The sequence below is a fragment of the Trachemys scripta genome, chromosome 18, assembly GCF_013100865.1.
Source record: "Trachemys scripta elegans isolate TJP31775 chromosome 18, CAS_Tse_1.0, whole genome shotgun sequence".
Classification (NCBI taxonomy): domain Eukaryota; kingdom Metazoa; phylum Chordata; order Testudines; family Emydidae; genus Trachemys; species Trachemys scripta.
In genome coordinates, this window is record NC_048315.1 from 24,618,073 (window position 1) to 24,638,277 (window position 20,205).

Sequence of the window (20,205 nt, forward strand, 5' to 3'; positions counted from 1 at the left end):
TCAGTGGCTTGGCCTTCTTCACAGTAGTATTGCATTGTTGATGTGATCTCATGAGAGACCCCGTAGCCAGCTATGTGCTGGCCACCCCTTTGAGCTCCTGGAAATGAAAGGGGGGCTGAGGAATAAATCAGCAGCCCACATCCGAGCAGGCTGGGATATGAATTCAGATTTTCTCTCCGATGTACTCAGTGGAAACTGGGGCTCCCCAAAGGGGATTAAATCATAGCATCTGAGTTAAGGACTCTGGGAGCCCGGCTTTGATTTTTGTGTTGGGGTGTGCATGGGAGAAACAGGCTGTCTCATGTATTTGAGTGTTCATATCCCATTGGCAGGGACGTTCCCATCAGTGCTCCAATTATGGGAGGGGGGGAGTAGGGGCCCCTGAATGTCAAGTGGCGTGCTTTAAACCATAGTGAGCAGGAATTGGGCCATGCCACAGAAGTGAGGTGGCCCCTAGCAGTAGAAAGGGGCTCAGCCCCCACAACTCCTAGCCGTAATTTGAGCACTGGTTCCCATACATTCCTTCCAAACTCATTTGGGCATAAAGATGACAAATCTTTCTTTAGGGCATCATTGTGGAAGGTCTTTATCACCAGCAGCCCAGAGGGACAGCAGAGTGCAGTTCAGAAGGCCGAGATGCACTTTACCTTCCTGCCCTTTTTATGGTCTTCACCAGGCTCCAGACACACCTGCACTCTGCCGGGAAGCACTCATGCCAAGTAGCCTATCAGTGTATTAGGTAGCTTCTCAGTCCTGTATCTTCTCCTACATGAGTGTGCTGACTCTGCATGGAGAGGAGAAATGCAGGGCTGGCAGATATCTGACTCTGGCACATACTGGTCTCCTGATTTCGGTCCAGGACTGGTGGCAATATGCAGGGCCGGATTAACTCTCCCGTGGGCCTGGGGCTATTAGATTTTGTGGGGCCCCTGTATACACGTCTTTTTCCTAATTTAAAACAAAATGATCACAATTATGGCATCGAGGCTATTAACGTTATACTAAACTTGCCTTTTAATTAACATAAAGCCGTTCTGTGGTTACATTTCAGACTTAAAACATGTAGAACAGAGTTAATTCAAAATAGCCTACTTCTTACCTTAGAACAGCTGTTAGATTAGTTTCTTTCTGGGAGGGAGTTTGGGTGCAGGAGGAGGCTCCAGGCTGGGGCAGAGTGTTGGGGTGCAGGAGAGGGTGAGGGGTGTTTGGGTGCAGGAGGGGATTCTGACCTGGGGCAGGGGGTTGCGGTGCAGGAGGGGGTTCGAGGTGCAGGCTCCGGCCGGCGGCGCAGCAGGCCTCAGGCAGGCTGCCTGCATGCCGTGGCCCCACGCCACTCCTGGAAGCAGCCGGCTGCTGGCATGTCTTTGCGCGCCCCTGGGGGGAGGGGAACAGTGTGTCTCCGTGCTCTGCCCATGACTAAAACGTAGCTTTACTCAGAAGTTAAATGTGTCAACAAAGTTGTGATCCTAGTTAGCTGGTGTGTTGCGTGCCATGGCCTCTTGAACTTTCACAGCAACAGCAGGGCCAGAACTTGGATCCTCTTACACCAAAAGCATAGAACCAATTAAGCTAAAGAAGAATCTGTTAGCTGTGTAGGACCTATGTTACAAAGTTGAGAAGTTCTCATACTATCCAGTAGAGGGCAGTGATACACATACACTAGAACTAGAGACATTTATATTATTATGTAAACTACATAGGGTAATTCTGCACTTCAAGCTGAAGGTGTCATTCCCAGTGTGAGGAGACAGATCTGCGCTCGCTCTGACTGAGATAGTGTGCTAAAAGAAGAGTGTAGCTATGGCAAAGCAAACAGTGGGAGGGGCTAGCCACCTCCAGTACACACGTAGTATGGTGGACGGGTACTCGGGGAGCTGGCACTTGCACTCTATTTTTATGGGGGGTGGCTCAGGCAGAGCTAACTCAGGAACATCACCGTTACTAAGCCAAGGAGGATATTGAGGCCGGAGGACTAGCTGTTCATGTACAAACTGGGAGAGCAGAAACCACCAAAGCTGATGTCCTTCATACTCCGGTTCTAAGTTCAGTCTACTGAATGGATTTCCCATATTTTGATATCGTACCTGCCAGCCATCAGTGGTGGGGGATTCTCCCATTCTGAGGCTGTCATCAGACAGGCTGCAGTGAGAAGGAACTTAAAAGTGGAAACTTGTATGAATTTACCTCTAAAACCCGTGATCACCTCGTAACTTAACAGGTTGTCTTCTGTACTTCCTGTGCACGTTTGGACCAGTTCCCAGCAGATTTTTGATGACAAAAGCACTCTGTGGGGTGCTTACTCTAAAACAGTGACCTACATAGAGTAAAGCAAAGCAACGGAATGCATCAAAGTGTGCCTGGGGCTATGTGAAATTTCAAGTGGCTATGGAATGGGAGTGGTTTTCAGCTACAGTATACACACAGTTTTAGATCTGGAGTGAAATGGGTGGGATCCTTTACTGCAGTAGTTCTCAACTAGGGGTACTTGTACTCTTGGGGGTACACAGAGGTCTTACAGGGGGTACATCAACACATCTAGATATTTACCTAATTTTACAACAGGCTACATAAAAAGCACTAGTGAAATCAATACACACTAAAATACCATACAGACCATGACTTGTTTATACTGCTCTATCTACTATACACTGAAATGTAAATACAATATTTATATTCCAATTCCCTGAAAGGGGTACAGTAACCTGGAAAGGATCAGAACCACTGCTTTACTGGCTGGAAATCACTCATCTAAGAAGCTTCAGAGAGAAGTGTGTGGCTAAAACTGCTTATTCTTTTTAAGCCAAAATTGCCAACCGCCTGCTGGTTCTGGTGCCTGCTTAGCTTTCTCCCCCCCCCCTCCCCCCCCACTGTGTCATTATTCATAGTCCATCAAGTAAACAGCTCATCTTGGTCCCTCTGATGATCAACAAGGCTCAGATGGGAGGCACAGACACTGCCACACTCTTGGCAGGTCCAGTCAGGGGTGATTTCCTTGTCATTGCTGCATCCCCCTTTGTCCCTGGCATGTGGGATGCAGATTTCGTTGCCCGGAGTGGTGCCATAGATGCATTTGTAGGCTGCAGGGAGAGGCAATCTAAATGAGGGGTGCTGTGCAACGATTTTGCAGAGCTGCCTTTTGCAATCAAGCTACGTATTCGTGCCAGCAAAAGTGGAAGAAAAATTACTGCTCTTGGTGGTAGTGTGCTACTGCAACCCAATTATCTCAAGTAGTCGTAATGAGTATCTAATTCTCATTTAGTGTTTCTGCCAAAATGTGTACTTCAAAGGACAGATCCCAGTAAAGCCACATACTCGTGGGCTGGTTGCAGACTGCAGAGTATTATGGAATCCTCTGTTGATGTCCTACCAGGATTATGGAATGAGGATCCCGTGAGTTAAAAGTAGGGGCTCTACTCCTCGAACTAAAGTTCTGTCTACACTAGAAGTACAGCCTTAGTTTTGTAGCCAAGTTGTGATCTGCTTGTCAAACATGATTGAGTTATCTACATGCATGGGTCTTACTTCTCAGCCCAATTGTGTGCGTGTCAGTACCCATCCCACTTGCAGAACCATGTCAACACCAGTTCATTGTGGGGAAAAACTGGACAGCTGTCCCATTATGGCTATCACTGACTTCACTACCAAAAAAGGTGTGTGTTTGGAGGGAGATAACTAATGTGAGTTCACTATCTTGCTGTAAAATCCAAGTGGAGACAAGTATAGGAAGTTTTTTCCTTGATGAGGCAAGGTCCCCCCTAGATGGGGACACAGTGTTAACTCACAGTCTGACCAAATTCTTCTTGTCTAAAACCACTCCTTGCTAACGTTCTGTGCTGGGTGCTTCAGGTGGATTCCTGAAGGTCTGTAGGAACCTGTCAACATTTACTTACTAGGAACAGAAGACATTTCATTTGATGGGACGTGCTTCACCTTGAGCAGCCATAATTCTTGTGTTTGAGCTGACTTTGAATGAGGGATTGGGGCCAGGAGAGAGGAAGATGTAGTTCTGGTATCTCTTCCAGAGCCACCTTCCCTTTAATTTTCCAGTTCATTTGCTGTGGGAGAGCAAGGGGCGTTGTGCACCATCTCAAGCACCTTTGCAAGCCTCTTCTGTGCTTTTAGGGTGAAAAAGAGCTGTGAAGTACAGTGCCAATATCCAGTTGCTGTTGAGCTGTTCTGTACGGACACCCAGACTAAGTTGCCCTCTAACTGAACTGGAGGGATACAAAGGAGAGTTATATGCCCTGATGCCAGAGAACACAGCACTCTTGGAGGGGTCGGCGTTCAAATGAGATGTGGAGGACCTGAACGCCTGAGGACTCCTGAAGATCTCAGAACTGGTGGGGGGATGAGGGACTAAATGCGAAGACGGGTGATTGCATTCTACCCCCTGGATTCTCTCTGCAGTGTGAGTGGGATATGGGATTCTTCACCACCTTATTATTAACCATACCATTTTCTCTGGTGCTCCTCATGAACAGTAGGGAGTTTCATGGCAGGGGAGGAAGGTAGTGACATTCTTCTTTTCCAGATGGGGTCACTGAGGACCACTGAGCTGAGTGATTTCTCATGGTCACATAGTAATTGGCATACTCGGAACCACAAGACTGTGTTTTTCTTTCAACAAGACCTTCCTTCCTTTTACTTCCTTCCTGTTCCTGCACCTTCTTTTTCACCATAAGCGGCAACTGCGGGTGCAAAATGACTGCTCTGTTTCTTCTCCACCCCTCCACCTTTCCCAAAGCAGTGGCAGCATGTCAGTGGTGGGTTCTATTTCCTCCCATCTACTTTCGGGCTATTTTTAGGGCATTTAAGGAAGGACAATAATAAGCCTTTGTCCTTCTCTAATGACCCTCAGCTGAGGATTTCAAAGCGTTGTCTGAACATTAATTAAGTCGCTCAGCCCCCCCCACCCTAGGCAGGTCAATATTTTCTCTGTTTCTTTACTGCATTTTGTCTCCTCTGTTTGCTCCACAAGCCTGCTCCTTTGAGGGATGCACCTTCCAGTCAGAAATGTCGGGCAAGGACTGTGCAGCCAGTCACTAGCAAACTGTGTCGAAAGCATTAGGGCTCTAGTAGCCAGCCCAATGGCCTCTTTGTTCCCGTGAAGATTGCTCCTGGGCTGAAGAGACCTTTGATTGTTGGCCCTCCCCACGAGAGGACATCCAGGCCACTTGCAAAAACCGAAGTGTGGGATCGAGCGTGTTCCGAGAAGGCTCAGCCAAGGCATTGAGACTGGAGTGACTGTAAAAAGACCGAGGAGTCCTTGTGGCACCTTAGAGACGAACACATTTATTTGAGCGTCAGCTTTCGTGGGCTACAGCCCACTTCATCAGAGTGACTGTGTGGATCAGCCTCCAAAGGGCTGCCCAGCCCCCTCGTTATGCTGCTCCTCTGCACTTTCTCCTCCCCTCGCGCCTGCTTTTTGGCTTAGAAGACTCAGCAATAAACATTCTTAGAAGGGAAGGACTCGTGGTATTTTATTTTGTAGAACCCCGTGTAGTTTTCCTGGAAAGACGCTGCTAACCCTTGCAAGCCCCCGTCTGGGCGAGTGAGTATGTGGGAAGGAGAGAGCATCTGTGCAGAGGGAGACCAAATCCATCCCACTTTTTGGAGAGCCCTGCCTCCACTTCCTGAGTCTGATTGTCAGTAGCCCCGGTCCCCTCGCCACACACAGACCCGCTCACGCCCTCTCTCTCCCACCACTGGCTCTCTGAATAGCAGCTCCATCCTCCTGGCTTGGAGAGAGAAGCTCTTTTGTTATTCAAATCACACACTCCAGCGTGTGGCTGAGTGCAGCAGGCAGGCTCCAGCCACCCGATTTTTTTCCTCCTCCTGCTAGCGGATGAGCCAGAGCATTTCTGGTTTCCTGGTCGAAGGGGCTGTGCCATCCCTGGGCTGTTTGGAGCGCGTGGGAGTTGGTGCTTTGTTGCCCCTCACCTCGCCTTTGCTTCCAGCTCCAGTCTGCCTTTTTCTGGGCACTCCTCAGCCTGCAAGCTGGCCCTGCTTTCAGACCTTCCTCTCTGCATGCTTTCTCTGCCCCGGCATTTCCATTCGGACGGCGCTTGTTGCTGATTTGCAAGGTTGCCAGTATGGGCTTTTCAGAACCGTATTAACCGGCCGAGCCTCTGAGCATTCAGAGAACGGGGGTGGGAGGGGGGGAAGCTCTGTCTTCTTCTTGGATATTGTGATCTTCAAGCTTCAGGATTTCTGAGCCGGCTCTCTCCTCGAGGGTAGGGAGCCAGGAGCAGCCCTTGGCCATGGAGGTGGGCAAGATGGTAAGTGAACAGCTGCTCTTAATGCATGTTTCCAGTTCCAGCATCCCTTTAGCCTGGCCTCGGTTTGCCCACTGAGTTCATTTTAATCCCCTTTCTCCACTTGGAGCTGTCGGAGCACCTGCCTCTCAAAGTGCTTTTCCCTTTAAGTCCAGTCCGTTTAGCCCCTGTTGTGTGTGCTTGTGTTTGGGCAGACTCAGAAGACTGATAATTGTGAGAGTGCAAGGGAAGGAGGGGGCGGGGGGGGGGGCTTGTGAAGGGAGATCTCAGGAGTTTGCCTACAAGTTACCCAGCTACATCTCACCCTCCAGTTCCATAGGTACTTAGTTTCTCAGGACCACATTCTGGGGGCTTTAATCAAGCAAAACTCTTTTCCAGTGGAGTCACGGGGAGTTCTTCTAGATTAAAGAATTGGGCTCCCATTGTTTTAATATGTGGGGAAAACAACAAGTGCCTTTTTTTTTTGAGGGGGCAGTTGTTCTAATACAAGCCCTGTGCTCTCTGCAGTCGGGAGTTATTTTGGGATCGATCCTCAGACGAAGTCTTATTATTGTGTTTGAGTTTCTGCCCCTCTGCTTGAATCAAGTGGAGTGTTGGGAATTGGGATTCACTCACCTCCACCCATCTGAACTTGTTTTTCCCTGTTGCTCTGTCTTCTAGTTTAGCACCATTCAGGTTGTGCCTTAGGGACTTGAGTCTCCATGTATGGTGCTGCTGTGAGCTCTTTATGCACATTTGGGCAAGGTTCAGACACATTCTGTGCCTTGCAGAGAGATCTTTGTGCACAACAGAAGAGGGGAGCTGATCCATGGTGCCTGCCTTTTGTTCAGAGCAAAGGCAAGTGCTGGATGCAAATGTACTTTCCGCTCGAAAATAGCTTTGTGGGGTAATTACTAGGTGGTGCATTCGGTTAATACACTAACCTTTCGTAGTGCAAATAATAATGGTAATCTTTGCAAAGTAGGCTTTCATGTGCAGAGTGATGGTAGCTCCGCACTGGAATAGCAGGGGCCAGCGTGGGTCAGGACACCAGTGCATTGGCAGAGCTGAGTGGGGGGAGGGAGCTCTGTCTGCAGTCCTAATAACTATTCTTGATCCGTCTCCCTTTCGAGATCATAAAAATCCAAACAGAGAGCTCTGAAAAGGCACTGGGGCACTTCTGGGGATCAGAGCCACGGCTCCCACAGTCACCCAGCACGAGCCTTCCTCAGGGTTGCAGCTCTGAGTTATTGGCACCTATCAGCTGCCAGGCATTAGGTTGAATGATTCTTGGTACCTTAATTAGACAAATGTATGCACTATGCACTCTCCTCTCGTTTTCTCACGTCTGCCTGCTGTGGCGAGGGGATTCCTTTTTCTTTTAAGAAGACCTGCCTCTCGTTTGCTTCTCGGCAGAAGTTTGGGGGGAAGGAGTTTGACAAAAACTCCAGTTGCTACCCTCACCGTCTGACTGTCCGTGTACTGGATTAGATGTTCGGTTTTTTTTCACATCTGGGACCTTGCATTCTTCTGTTTGGATTCAAGCTTAGGACCTGCTTAATTCACAGGCATGCTGGTCACCCACATGAATGAAACATATTCTCTAGCAAGGGGAAATCTGCAGTGACTTGCTTGAAATTTAACTAATGTGTGGTGAAATTGGAGCGTAAGGTCATCATGCACCGCTCGATTTTTACCTTCCTCTTGGAAAGGTATTTTCAGGCAGCATCCTTCAGAATATGCACTTGGTGAGAGAATATGACTGGCTACCCCAAAGGGCAAGTTTCATCCTGAGTGGAAGGTTCTGTAAGGACTGAAATATCATTTCCTTTCTCAGCAAAATTTTCCTTTGATCGTAGAATCATAGGGTTAGAAGGGTCTACAAGGGTCATCTAGTCTAACCCCCTGCCAAAATGCAGGATTTGTTGTGATGCCAAATTGCTGCAGAAATTTTCCTCTAGAGATTAGATTCTTGGGTACAGAGAGTTTGAGGGATCTCCAGGCCAGCCTTTTCCAGTAGTGCACACCCTAAAGCCAGGGGACCGAGCCAGAACCATTCTGGCTCCTTTTGTGTCCTATAAATACCAAGAATGCCCAAACGCTTATTTTTGCAGCACACTCCAGCTGCTTGGTGTGATCGAATATTGAGAGTTTCTGGAGGCTGTGGGAGACTTGTCGTTACACGCTGTGCGTAGAAAACGCAGGGGACCAGTGACCTTCTGTCCTGCAAGCACAGAGATTAAGCAAAGAAGTGTTCTGTGAAAGGTTATTGTTGCATGAAATCCCCGCATAAAATACAAAACCCTGCTACCACTGAGAAGGCTTCTGGGCATGCTTGTGAACTGGCTCTGCAACGTGGGCCACCAGCTTAACTGATTGGCTGCTAGTGACGTCAGACTCCTATCGGTATTTAAGCAATAAGACCAATGGGTGCTTTTCTGGGGGAACAGCTGCTCAAGACGTGCAGTAACTCCCCAGGACGCACTGCCTGGGAATATCCTAGCTTGTGCCAGTCAAAACTAAGGCGCAGGTTTTATCCGTGTCTTTACTGGCTGGTTTCAGGAGTTGAATGCTGACTTCTGAAAGTTCAAAGCTGTGATGGGTAAAAACAATACTTAGCAATTGTGTTGTACTCCTAATATTTGAAGTCCTGTGGAAATGTTAACTGACGGATGCTCACAGGCCCCTGCGAGGTAGTTAAATATTGTCATCCTCACTTGACAGGTGGGGATGCTGAGGCTTGGAGGTTAATTGACTTGCTGTTTGGTGACAGTAGGAGTTGGTACCAGAGCCAAAAATACCTCTGCAGATCCCCCTTCTAGGAGTTACAGCCTTACCTAACAAGTCAACAAACTATTGAGAGCAGTAAGAAATTAATAGACCATGCCTGTATCCCCCACCATTGCAGTGTTCTGGAATGGAGGGTGTTAAACGGGTCTGTTCTCTAACCATCCCTCAGTTCCACTCTTTCTGCCAGCTCTCATGGTCTCCCACACACACCAGTTTTAGTTGAATTTGGCAGTTGTAGGGGTGTATTGATACCTGTTTGTGGCCATTTGTTGCAATGTGTCTAGCAAAGTCCAAGATGTGCTCATAGCCTCTGTTGAGGAGCACCATAGGAAAGCCCCATAGTAAGAGCAGTGTTTAAAAAATAAAAAGTGTAGCTTGATCCCCTCATGCTTGCATGGCTTTTATGCCTTGGGTTTGTGAAGGGGGGATGGAGGGGTTGAGTTTCCTTAATGGATGAAATTTGGATAGTCTCTGTATTTGACCAAGATGCTGTGAGTCTGAAATCTCAGCTTGCCGTTCTAGTGTCTCAACTGAAGAGGAAGAAATCTCCCTCTGGTCCAGATTTGGAGGATTTATTGAGGGCTCTGGAGTACCAGAGTGCCGTTGTCTGGCACACTTGAGACTAGGTGCAGCCTGCACTCTGAGGGCACTGGGAGCAACATTGCTGCTTTAGCAGTATGCTGGTGGAGAGTCACGCCCCAGCACGTTTGTTTCTTCAGAACCTAGGCAGTCAGAGGAGCAGGATAAGGTTATCTTTGGATCTAAGGTGTCTGGTTTCTGAGATGCTTTCTGAACAGATCACGTGCTGGATTCACCCTTGGGAGCTCTGTGCACTCAGAACTTCTGCAGGACCCACCTCAGTCTCTGGAGTCAAGTCCCACTTGTTTCCTAATTGGGGGCATTTGTGCTTCAGGGCAGTTCCTTCTCTCTGAGCTTGTATTCTCTGGTTTAGAACTCCTGTGTCTTTGAACCTGGCTCTGTTCAGTGGGAGCAAGTCATGAAGTAAGAAATGTGCTTTATTTGTAGTACAGGTGGACCCTTCTGCTTCTAGAGGGCCTCCTGGTTGGGAAGCTCCCAAGTCTAGGTGGCCTTGACGTTCCGTTTGACCTACGACCACCTGTTAGCCTCCCTTATAAAGTTTGTGGCCCCCAGGAAATGTGGCTCTGGAACTGTCCTTCCTCCCACCTCTTATTCTTGTGATGTGAGCCCTGTTGGGAAGATGATGGAGAGCGTGCAGGGACACGTGCTCATTCCGCTTCACCCAGAAGATCAAGGGCTGGTAAGGAGGCGGGTTCCGCTCTAGAATGAACAGGAATCTGAACTTGCGTGTTTCTCTGGCAGATGCAGCTTTCCCCGTTCCCTTTCCAAAGTCCTGAGGAAGATTCAACAAGAGAACCATGAGCAGATTTTGGCTCTGCTAGTCCTATCCAGAGACCCCTCTGTTCATCCTCCCTCAGATCCCAGGTCCCTTTCATGTACTGATATTGCACCCAGAGCAGAAGTCTCTTCAGCAGGCTGCTTGTTTGTGGGGACTTACTGGTTCAGTTCTCTGCCTAGGTTGGAAAGTACTGTTTTGGGTCCAGGAAACCTTCCCGTTTGAAGAGGCGATAGTCCCAAGATTTGTCCATGCTTTAAAATGTTGATCCTGTTACTTGTCTGATCCCAGTTTCATCCTTGGTTTACTTTTTATTTCTGCTGGGGCTGGGATGATCTCTGGCCACTGTCAGGGTCTGTCTGGCAGTGCTTGCAGCCTACCATGCTTCAGTGCTGACTCCTCAATCTTCTTGCATCCATGAGGGAAAGTTTCTAACGAGGTGGTGACATATTTATTCATCAATTCAGTACTCTGCTGCTTTATAAAGCATTCCCAGGCTGCTCTGCTTTATACAAGGAAACACATCAGCCCCATCGAGAAGCTCAGAACTTGACTCACACAAAGGTGGCTTAAAAGCCACCTTCGCCCCATCTCCTTGGGCTGCACTTAGACAGTCTCAGCTGGCATTTCCAGTGGTTTCAGCTACACTGTCAATGAAATCTGAGCCCTTCTGAGAGAAACTCCCGAGAGAGGCCTAGACTGCAAGGACATGATGCCTTTGTGACTTCATCTTAAGTTTTTACCCACTGTGGCCACAAAAGCCCACCTAAATCCATCTGTTTTGCCTCCAGTCTTTTTTCCTAAGCCTCATGATGCATCAACGGAGGCCAGATTCCATAAGCTGGAGTAAGGACACTTGTTTATTACTTGGACAGAATCCAAGCCCTTCAGTAAATTGGATAGATTGTTTGTTGCATTTGAGAAATCTAATGGCCCTCACCATTTTGGTTCAGAGACTATCACAATGGATTAAATTGTGTATTCAGATTTATTAGGGTCTAGCGTCCATCTTTTATTATCTCTGTAACCCATCCCCTTCCCTCCCATCACCTCTCAATTCACTGAATGCTCAGATAACAACAATTGCCTTGAGTTCTCTTCCAGTCTGTATTCCCTTCTGATTTCTATCCCACCACACTCCACCAAAACTGTTCTCCCTAAGGTCTCCAGAGACCTCTTCCTAGCCAAAATTTCATGGCCTTTACCTCATCCTCATCTTCCTGGACCTCTTTGCTGCATTTGACACAGTCATTCATAGTCTCCATCTCAAAATCTTGTCCTCAGTTTTTGTGGTGCGGTTCCTCCATGCAATTCAGTCCAGGCTACTTACCAGAACTTGAATACCTTGCCTCTACAGATCCACACTGATCCCTTCCTTCTTCTTTGGTGCTACTATGATTGGGCTCTGCTAAGGTTAATAAGAATGTGCAGATGATTAGAAGGGAGGGTCTTTCTAGAATTCCTCAAGGGGTAAGGATGTATGTGCTTCTGACTACTTCTTGGACAGCCGTGGATCATTCTGTGGCTCACAGACAAAGCCCACAAGTCTTACACGGCAGAGGCAATGTATACAGAAATTTCCTATTACTGGTAAGTAACCTTACTTCTCCTGATGTCCAGTCCCAGGCACAAACCTCTAGCCCTCATCTCTCGATATTGCCATGGGTTGACATCCTCCTTAGAGTGACATTTACTGTAATCATAGTTATGACCGTTCATGGGGTGGAGGAACAGTTCTGTTTCACGATTCACAGTTCTCACATCTTGCATTGTCTTTTGCATTAAGACATACGGTGGTGATTGGTAGGTGAAAGATTAAATTAACCTTAGAAGTCAGTAATCTCTTCACAAGCAGCATGATATCGGAACTGAAACCCCGATATCTTCTCCACAATCTACAATGTCTTCTTATTACATGCATGGGTTCTTCTTGCCATGCCCACCCAGTTGTTTGTTTTGGAGATCTTTACCTGGGGTAAGTTAAAATGCAATGGCTGTACATGTCCCTGTTACAGTGCCCACCTCCCTCTGCAGTGTTTTTAAGATTCTGTTAAGCCCTGCTAAACTTAGTTGTATTTCTCGCTCTTGAGACATGCATGCACACACTCCATCATCATCTTCATATGGAGAGAGTAGGATTTGCCCCAAGTGAATCTGACCGGCAGTCTCTTCTGACCCCCACCAGATATTTTCCAACACTTGCCACTGGGTTGGGGAGCCCTCTGCCCCAACTGGCATGAAGCAGAAGCATGAGCCGTGTCCCAGTCGCAGATGCTGAGTCACCAGTGAGAAGTGGGGACTGCGGATTGGAAGTGCTGTTTGAAAGCCAGATGCGAATACAAGCACACTAATGCCCATGCATGTCTGCCTGGCAGGATTCCTTTCAGAAATCTGCCTGAGCTGGACAGGGTCCTACCAATGGTGGGAAAAACACAGCTGCTGAAGGAAGGGTCAAAGCCCAAATACCTGTCAGGTGACCTCTGTTGCCCCTGTGACAGGAAGCACTTATCTCGCTTCTCTTTACCTGTCCTCCCAGTCTCCAATTTGCCTCTCCCTTTTTCTTCTCGCTCCTAAGCTCTGCTAGCATAATCAGATGGTGTTCCAGCTGCCCTTGGAGCATTACGTGCTGGGAGCAGGGCTCAAAGGGGGCAGCTCAGCCACGCAGTGCGGGGGCTCTTTTGGAGGTTGCCATTTTTGTTCATTTGCATCTGCAGGCCTTACAATTGTGAAGTAAAGATTCAGATTGTGAGCCAAGCATCAGCCGATGCAGTAATAGCTGCAGGAGTCTTCAGGCAGCCTGAAACCGTAGCTCTGAGAGACATGTGAGTGCCCCACTCATCTGATTGATGTGTTCACTCTGAAGCCTAATGGTGGTTATTTACAGGTCAGCAGTATTCACTATTTCACTGCTGATCAAAGCAGGCAGGTTAGAAGAGGGACAATCATATTATGAAGATCTACAGTGAGTGGCTTCTCATTATGCTGTCTTAAGTGCACAGAGCGTGGTTTCTGGGAGGGGCCTGGAAGAATGCAATTTTTTTTTTTCATTTCTAAATTCATCCTGTGGCTGGGACCTGGGGAGAAATGGCCAGGAAAGAATGGTACCTTTTTGTGTCCCTCACTATTGCCGTCTCTTCTTGGAGAGCAATTGTTACAACTTCATGGGAAGGTTGTGAGTTATTCTTTATCTGCAGCAGGCCACTGTGCATGCCACCTGCCTCTGGTCTGCTCTGGCTGCCCACTCCTTCTTTCTCCATTTCCTTTCTGCTCACATTGTGTACAGGAACATGGCTGCGCTCTTTTTGCTGCTACTGTATAAGGTCATCACGGCTGTGCTGCTGAGAGCTCTCATGCTTCGTAAGACGTTCCTTTGAGGAGAGAGCAGAGCAGCTCTACTTTCCAAAGGATGAGGGAGGGTCCCCCCTTAGTACCAAAAGAGCACTCCACTCCCATTCATGTTGTTAATCATGCCGAGATTTATTCCGCACTCGATGGAGGAAAACCTTTTCTGAGACTGCGTTAACTTGGACAGCTGCCTGTGTGTGTTTGTGTGGTTTTGCCTTTTGCCACTTACTTAAAGAGAGAAACATTAAATCTGAGAAATTGTCCTTTACACCCAATTAAAAAGAGAGCCCCTTCCTCCCTCCCAACCCTTCCCCCCCCACCTGCCCTTACTCTTAAATGTCCGTTCCACACCCAGCGCTACCTTACTCCAGTGTGATTGGAGAGAGACAGCTGTGTGGCCGTAACTGAACTGTCCTGTCTCCTTTTATTTCATAGATTATCGTTTTACTGGGAACTTCTGTGGGACCGTATCTTTCTCATGGCCCCTAATACTGTGGTGTGCCATGCGGCTTGATTGAAAAATTTTCTGGGAGTTTGCATAACCTTTAGTAAGCCATTTTTAGAAAAGAATTAAGGAGAAACGAGGAGCATTACTAAGAGGATTTGCCCTGGAACTTACTTAGTGTTTCCAAATCATTTGCGATGGTGCAGGATTCCATAGTCGACATTCATTTCCTTTTTGGAATGAAAGGAGACCTGAGAAATCTCCGTGCAGCCGCTGGCTAGACCGGAACAATTCTTTGCCTAGTGGTAGATTTGCAATTCAAAGTACACTAAGCTTGTCATTTTTGTGGGGTTGTGCCTGGCAGATTTGAGACCTCTGCCAGTGCGTGCCATGTGTGTATGAGAGAGATCTATTTTAGAAATCTCACTGCAATTCTGCATTGGTTGTGATCTTGCTTGTGGCTCTGGGTCTTTGTGTCACACTAATGGATAGAGAGCCATTATGGTTGCTCTGAGCTTTGTCTCGTGTGTTTCCCATGCTGGATACAGATACATTTTGACCTTGCAGCCACGGTCCCCTGCTCCGTCCTGCTGTGATGATTGATTTGGATGTGTGTATCTTCCACGTGACTGTATGTAGGGCTGGTTTCAGGCGATGGCCACCATGTTTTTACCTTTTTGTATAATTTTTATTTCAGCAGAATAGTTGGGTCACAGCTGCTTCCACACCCACTAGTTATTTCCTTCTCTGTCCCCCCAGCCAGCCAATCAGCACCCTCCATTCCCCACCATCTCGTCTGGCCCCCAGAGCCATTGGCACTGATTGGCTGGAGAGAATGGAATGTTCCAGGACATTTCCAGAAGGGGATTTCTGTCCATTCCACTACATTTATCATGTATGCAAATTCTGCAAGATGCCAAGTACCTCTACTCCCACTGATGTCAATGGGACTTAAGGTTCTCAGCACCTGGCAGGCTTTGGCCCTCAGTAGTTTATACTAAGTGAACACATGCTGGTAGAGTTAGTCTTACGGCTTGAGGCTGCCATCTTGTTCAGGTTGCCCTCACAGTTCTGATGTCTAAACTACTGAAAAAAGGATCCTGACACAGCAAATGTAATGCTGATAGACCACAGGTTGGAGCAAGGGGGGGTGGGAATCAGGACTCCTGGGTTCTCCCACTAGCTTGCTGTGTAACCCAGGGAACATCTCTTAGACCAAAAAAGTGTCCACTAATTCTGATGCCTTCATTGTGTCCAACATGAAATGTCTTAGGACTGATTCCCAAAAGTCACTGCGGAGGCTCAGCTCTTTTGAAACGTCATGGGGAGGGGCTGCGGTTGTCAAACAAACCACAGCAAAAACAATTTACCCAGAAAGGGAGAATACTGCTTCCACACACTTCCTGTAACACATGCTAATGAAGTGGACAGGAAGCAAATGCACGCAACGTTGGCAACCCAACACCATGCTGGCCAGGTTCTACACATGCTGCACCAGGGCAAGGAGTTTTAGACAAAATATTTCCTACCCTGTTTCCTGTGACTTCCTGCCTGGACTCTTCACTACAGGGTGGTAATTTCTACACCAGTAGCATTGGCCGTTCCTTATTCTGCTTCGGATGTACCTGCAGCTTTCACAGTGCTTCTGGCACGCTGAGACCCCTTGTACATGACAGGTATAACACAATCGGGGTCCTGCCTTGACTTGGGTAGAATACTGTTAAAGGTGCTGCTGTGTTCTGGGCCCAACAGTGAACTCACACCGGACTATAACTCAGTTCTGGGAATGTTGTTAAGTTTTGATTACATTACAGCTCTTCACTATTTTGTAACCCTGTCCCTTGGCTCAGTTGTTGTACATGTTGCATAAATGGAGCCTGAGTCACATGGGCTGATAAGATTTCTACTCTCTCTTCCCTTTCAGGGTTTCTGAGTTGTTTGCACCATTGCCTGAAAAGAGGAACTGATTTGCAACATCTCTCCTTCATAAAAGGGGGAGGTATGCAATGGTTATGAAAGCTGCCCCACTGCAGAAGAGCTGATACCCCCCGTAATCTGCCAGGACTCTCAAACAGGTTACTGCAGTGCGGAGCAGACCTTTCACGTCCAGATTTCCCCCTGCGATGGTTTTCACAGGAAACTGACTGAGATTTTGTCCAGTTGTGCCTGGATTCCTGACCACATGCCAGAAGCTCATGGTCCTGTTGTAAACATCCCACTAATAAAAGTGCTGAGCAGCTCCAGTTCCATCCCAGTTCTGAGGGGCCTGTGAGCACTCAGAAAGACTTGGGCTTCCCAGACGCCAGCACAAATGCTCCTCCGCATTAAGATCTCGTATTTAACAGCCCGGTCAGGAGAGATGCTCTCCCCAGGGAGCTCGGTCTAACAGTCAGTCTGACACACATTTGGAGTTGCCCTGGAGAGTGAAGCATCTTCTAGCAACTAGGACAGGATTAAAACTGGAGCAAGGAGCTTCCTGGTCCACAGAGCTAGGCAGGGATCTCTCCCAGAATGGAAGCAGTGGCGGTGAAGGGAGGCAGCAGGAGCAGCTGTACATCAATGAGCAAAGCCAGGCACCTTTCTGCCACTCCCGAAAATGAAGGCAGTGGAGCAGGCATCCCTTCTTCATTCTTAGGAAAAGGTGCTACTATACGGGGGATTTATTCATGGTCTGGCAGTGCCTGAAATAGCCACCTGCTCTTTGCAGTGTGGTAGCGTGCAATTGAAATGTGCTCCCCCTTGATGGCTGGCTGATGGCCTGTCAGTCAGGGAGTTGGACGAAAGGCTGTGTGTCTAGTGAGAGGAGGCTTATTTTGCTTTTAAGACCGAACAAGATCTGCTATGAGATACCTCAGCCTTTTTTTATCTAGTTTTGCAGCAGTAATCACTAGGGCTAGTTTTGAAGCACTGTTGCTAGCCGTGAGCACGGTGCTATCCTTGGGCTACATCCTTTGAGATGCCCCGTCTGCCTGCTCCACAGCTAGCAACTCCAGCCCCTTTGCCTTCTCACTGCAAGTGCCACACAACATTGTCCAGACGGGAAGCCTGCAGCAGTTAGGTGCACTTTGGTCCTGTGGGCAGACAGCATTTTGAAATGCGTGTACCTCTTGAACTTGGGTGGCTGAAATAAAACCGCTCTCCTCCCAAGCTCTGTATCCTGAGATGTCCTCCCCATGGTCTGGTGGTGGTGCTTTGAGTTGGGATAAATTCTTTGCAAAACTGGCAGATGCAGCTTTGTCGCTTCCCCACAACATTCAGCTCAGACCTCCTGCCAAGTGTCTGGCTTTGGAACTCTCCGAGGAGATAGCTGGAGTCTAGAAGGGAAGTACTGAGAAGAGATGAATCCTAGTAACATCCAGTGGTTTGGAGGGCCTCTGAATTCATTTGGCATCTAGTTGGGATGCTGTGCTGAATGGGAAACCCGCAGTGTGTACAGGAGACAGCTGCAGTGAAGGAGCAAATGTAGCCACAGCCTGACTGAAAGGTGCAGAATGCGTAAAGCCCGACGCACCAAACCTCGTGACTCCATAGATAATTAAAGGCAGAGGGTATGTACCTCATAGGCTTCAGCTTCACCTGAAGGTCAAGGTTCCACCAGCTTTGTATGGCCTTACAGGATGTAATTGACTGCTTCTGCCAATGTTGGCCCTGTCTCTTTCTCCAGACTGAAGGCCTTTGCCTGGTCTGGACCAGTCTGGCCAATTGTCTCTGTCTCACCCAGAAATTAGGTCTCTGGAGGCTAGATGATAGAAGTATGTAAAATAACAGAGGCCACATCATGGACCTTGCTCTGAAGCCTCAAATGCTGGTCGCTGCCAGAGCATCGCTGGTCGTGCTGTGTTCAAACATCAGCGCTGCCAATCGGCGTTGTCCTCCTGCAGCAGGTTTGTTAGGAGTCACTTCAGAGGCTCCTGGTTCCCCCCCAGGCTTTCCCTCCAGGAGCTCTGTTGGAAGGTGCTGAAATTATATGAACTTCTATCTGTTACCTTGCTTCTGTGAACCGGGGGGGGGAGGGGGGAGTTGCATGCGGTGTCACTTCAGGGTGGAGGTGAGTTGCCAGTTCTGCTTTGTCTTCTCTGTATTGTTGATCTGTTCGGGGATCTTACTTTAAAGGAAAATTCTTCCTCACTTTAACAGGAAAACCCAGTGGGAACCAGCCCTGGAACTTTTAGCTTGGAATTTAGCTTCCGAATTGGCCCGGGGACACTTGTCTTGCTGTAGGAATGGATGGCTGAGGTGCCTTAGTGAGGCACAAGATGAGAGGAATTTGGGAGGCACTGATTCCCCCTCTCACTTTTCTCCACACATCAGCAGACTGGAGAGGCCAGTGCTGCAGGGACTTCAGTCTGTGATCTTGTACCAGCTGTGGCCTTGGGGCTTTGCCAAGAGATTTGAGGGGGGTGTGACTGTGCAGAACTCTGTCTGCACTTAGAGGACAGTTCCTGTGCCCTGCTGCCCCTAGGAATACACTCAGCATTTTCTTCAGTAGAGACTCTATTTTGGGGGGATGTGGGAGGGGCTGGTGGGATAAAGCGTGCCTTCCTGTGTGTTGCTGCCGATAATTGCCTCTCCGGAACCAGCTTCATACAGAGCTGCTGGAGCAGGAAGTGCTTTACAATGCTGCTCTTTCAGGGAGCGTTGAAAGGTCCCAGCCCCTTGCGGCTCCAGGAAACTCTTGGCCTTAAGAATGCCGAGTCCCATGCGTGTTCTTCCTTAACCTTCCGGGAAAGAGCGCGCCTCTGGAACTGCCTTGGAGGCGAGAAAAGGAGGCTCCCTGTGCCCCAGACTCCCTGGCTTTTGCTTTCTGCAACACGCAGCCAGAGAGACCTCATTCACCAAAGCACAGCTGCACCGAGGAGTCCCTTTAGGCAAAGCTCTTTCAAAGTGATACTATGTCTGGCAGCTGTGCTTGTGGCCTCAGTCAGCCGGGAGCCCTAACTAGCAGCGTCCCGCTCTCCAGCCACTGCTCCTTGTGTTGCTGAGGAAATGAAAAAGGGTGCGCTGAACTGAGGTGGTGGCTGGACAGCTTCAGACTTAATCCCACTGGGTCAGATAGAAACGTACAGTACCCTAGATTTCCATGCTCCAAGCGGCCCTAGTTCATAGTGCCGCCTATCGGATCAGATGGCAGGATCGGGGAAGGGGGTGTTTTGGCGCAGCATTTAAATGACAAAGCCTGGGATGATTTTTCCTTAAAACTTGCTGCCAACAGTAGCACATTGGCAACAGCGAGATTACAGTACTGTGGTCTGCAATCAGGGTTGAGATTTCACTCTAAACTCTATTTTCAGGTACTTGATTATTACCTTTTGGTCTGAAATTTCTCCTGCTCCTCCTCAGCCCAGTTTGAACTATTTTGGGGGGGAGGGAATGTGAAGAAACTCCGTTCAGCCGTATTTGTGTTAGTGGAGCAGCTCTCTAACCCACGCCCCTCTGGTCCTACACTCTGCCTTCTCCCCTCTTCGATACGTCTCTCCCACCTGCCTTTTTATCACGCTGCCCTCTACAGTTAAAGCACCATCCTCTTCCTGGGTGACATTTGTCCTTGTCCCGTTGGGAGTCAGTGGGAGCTGCAGGTCCTCCTCATCTTTGGAAATCTGACTATTTATTTAGGTGCCTAGATATGGATTTATGAACCTCGCTTTAGGTTGACAAAAGCCAGCCAGTAACACTTGCAGCTCAGAGCTTGGAACAAATGTGAAATTTAATGATCACGCAATTAGATAAAGGACCTTGTCTGTCTATTTGAATTAACCCAACTAAAACCCTGGGCACACTCTTACCTCACACTTCGGGGAAACATAGAGTGTGATCCACTCTTGCTGGCCCATCTCTGATTTGATTGGACAGCCTTAGATTTCACACTCCAGTGGTCAGACCCAAACACTGACTACCTTCCTTTGCGAAGTTGGTTTTATTTTCCTTATTCGTCTTAGGCTACGTCTACACTACCCGCCTGAATCGGCGGGTAGAAATCAATCTCTCGGGGATCGAAT

The 20,205-nt window shown here is 48.3% G+C and overlaps 1 protein-coding gene across 3 annotated transcripts in view; it reads left to right on the forward strand.

Annotated features, from left to right (window-relative positions):
• The window catches only part of HIP1 (huntingtin interacting protein 1), a 123,354-nt gene that overhangs the window by 47,582 nt on the left and 55,567 nt on the right, over window positions 1-20,205 (forward strand). Inside the window, exon 1 of one of the 3 annotated variants that reach the window (XM_034752334.1) lies at window positions 5,659-6,278. The exons of the other annotated variants lie outside the window; for them this stretch is intronic. Coding sequence (XP_034608225.1) covers window positions 6,261-6,278 — 18 coding nt within the window. The 5' untranslated portion in view covers window positions 5,659-6,260. Of the gene's footprint in view, window positions 1-5,658; window positions 6,279-20,205 lie in introns of those variants that run through there. 3 annotated transcript variants of the gene reach the window in all.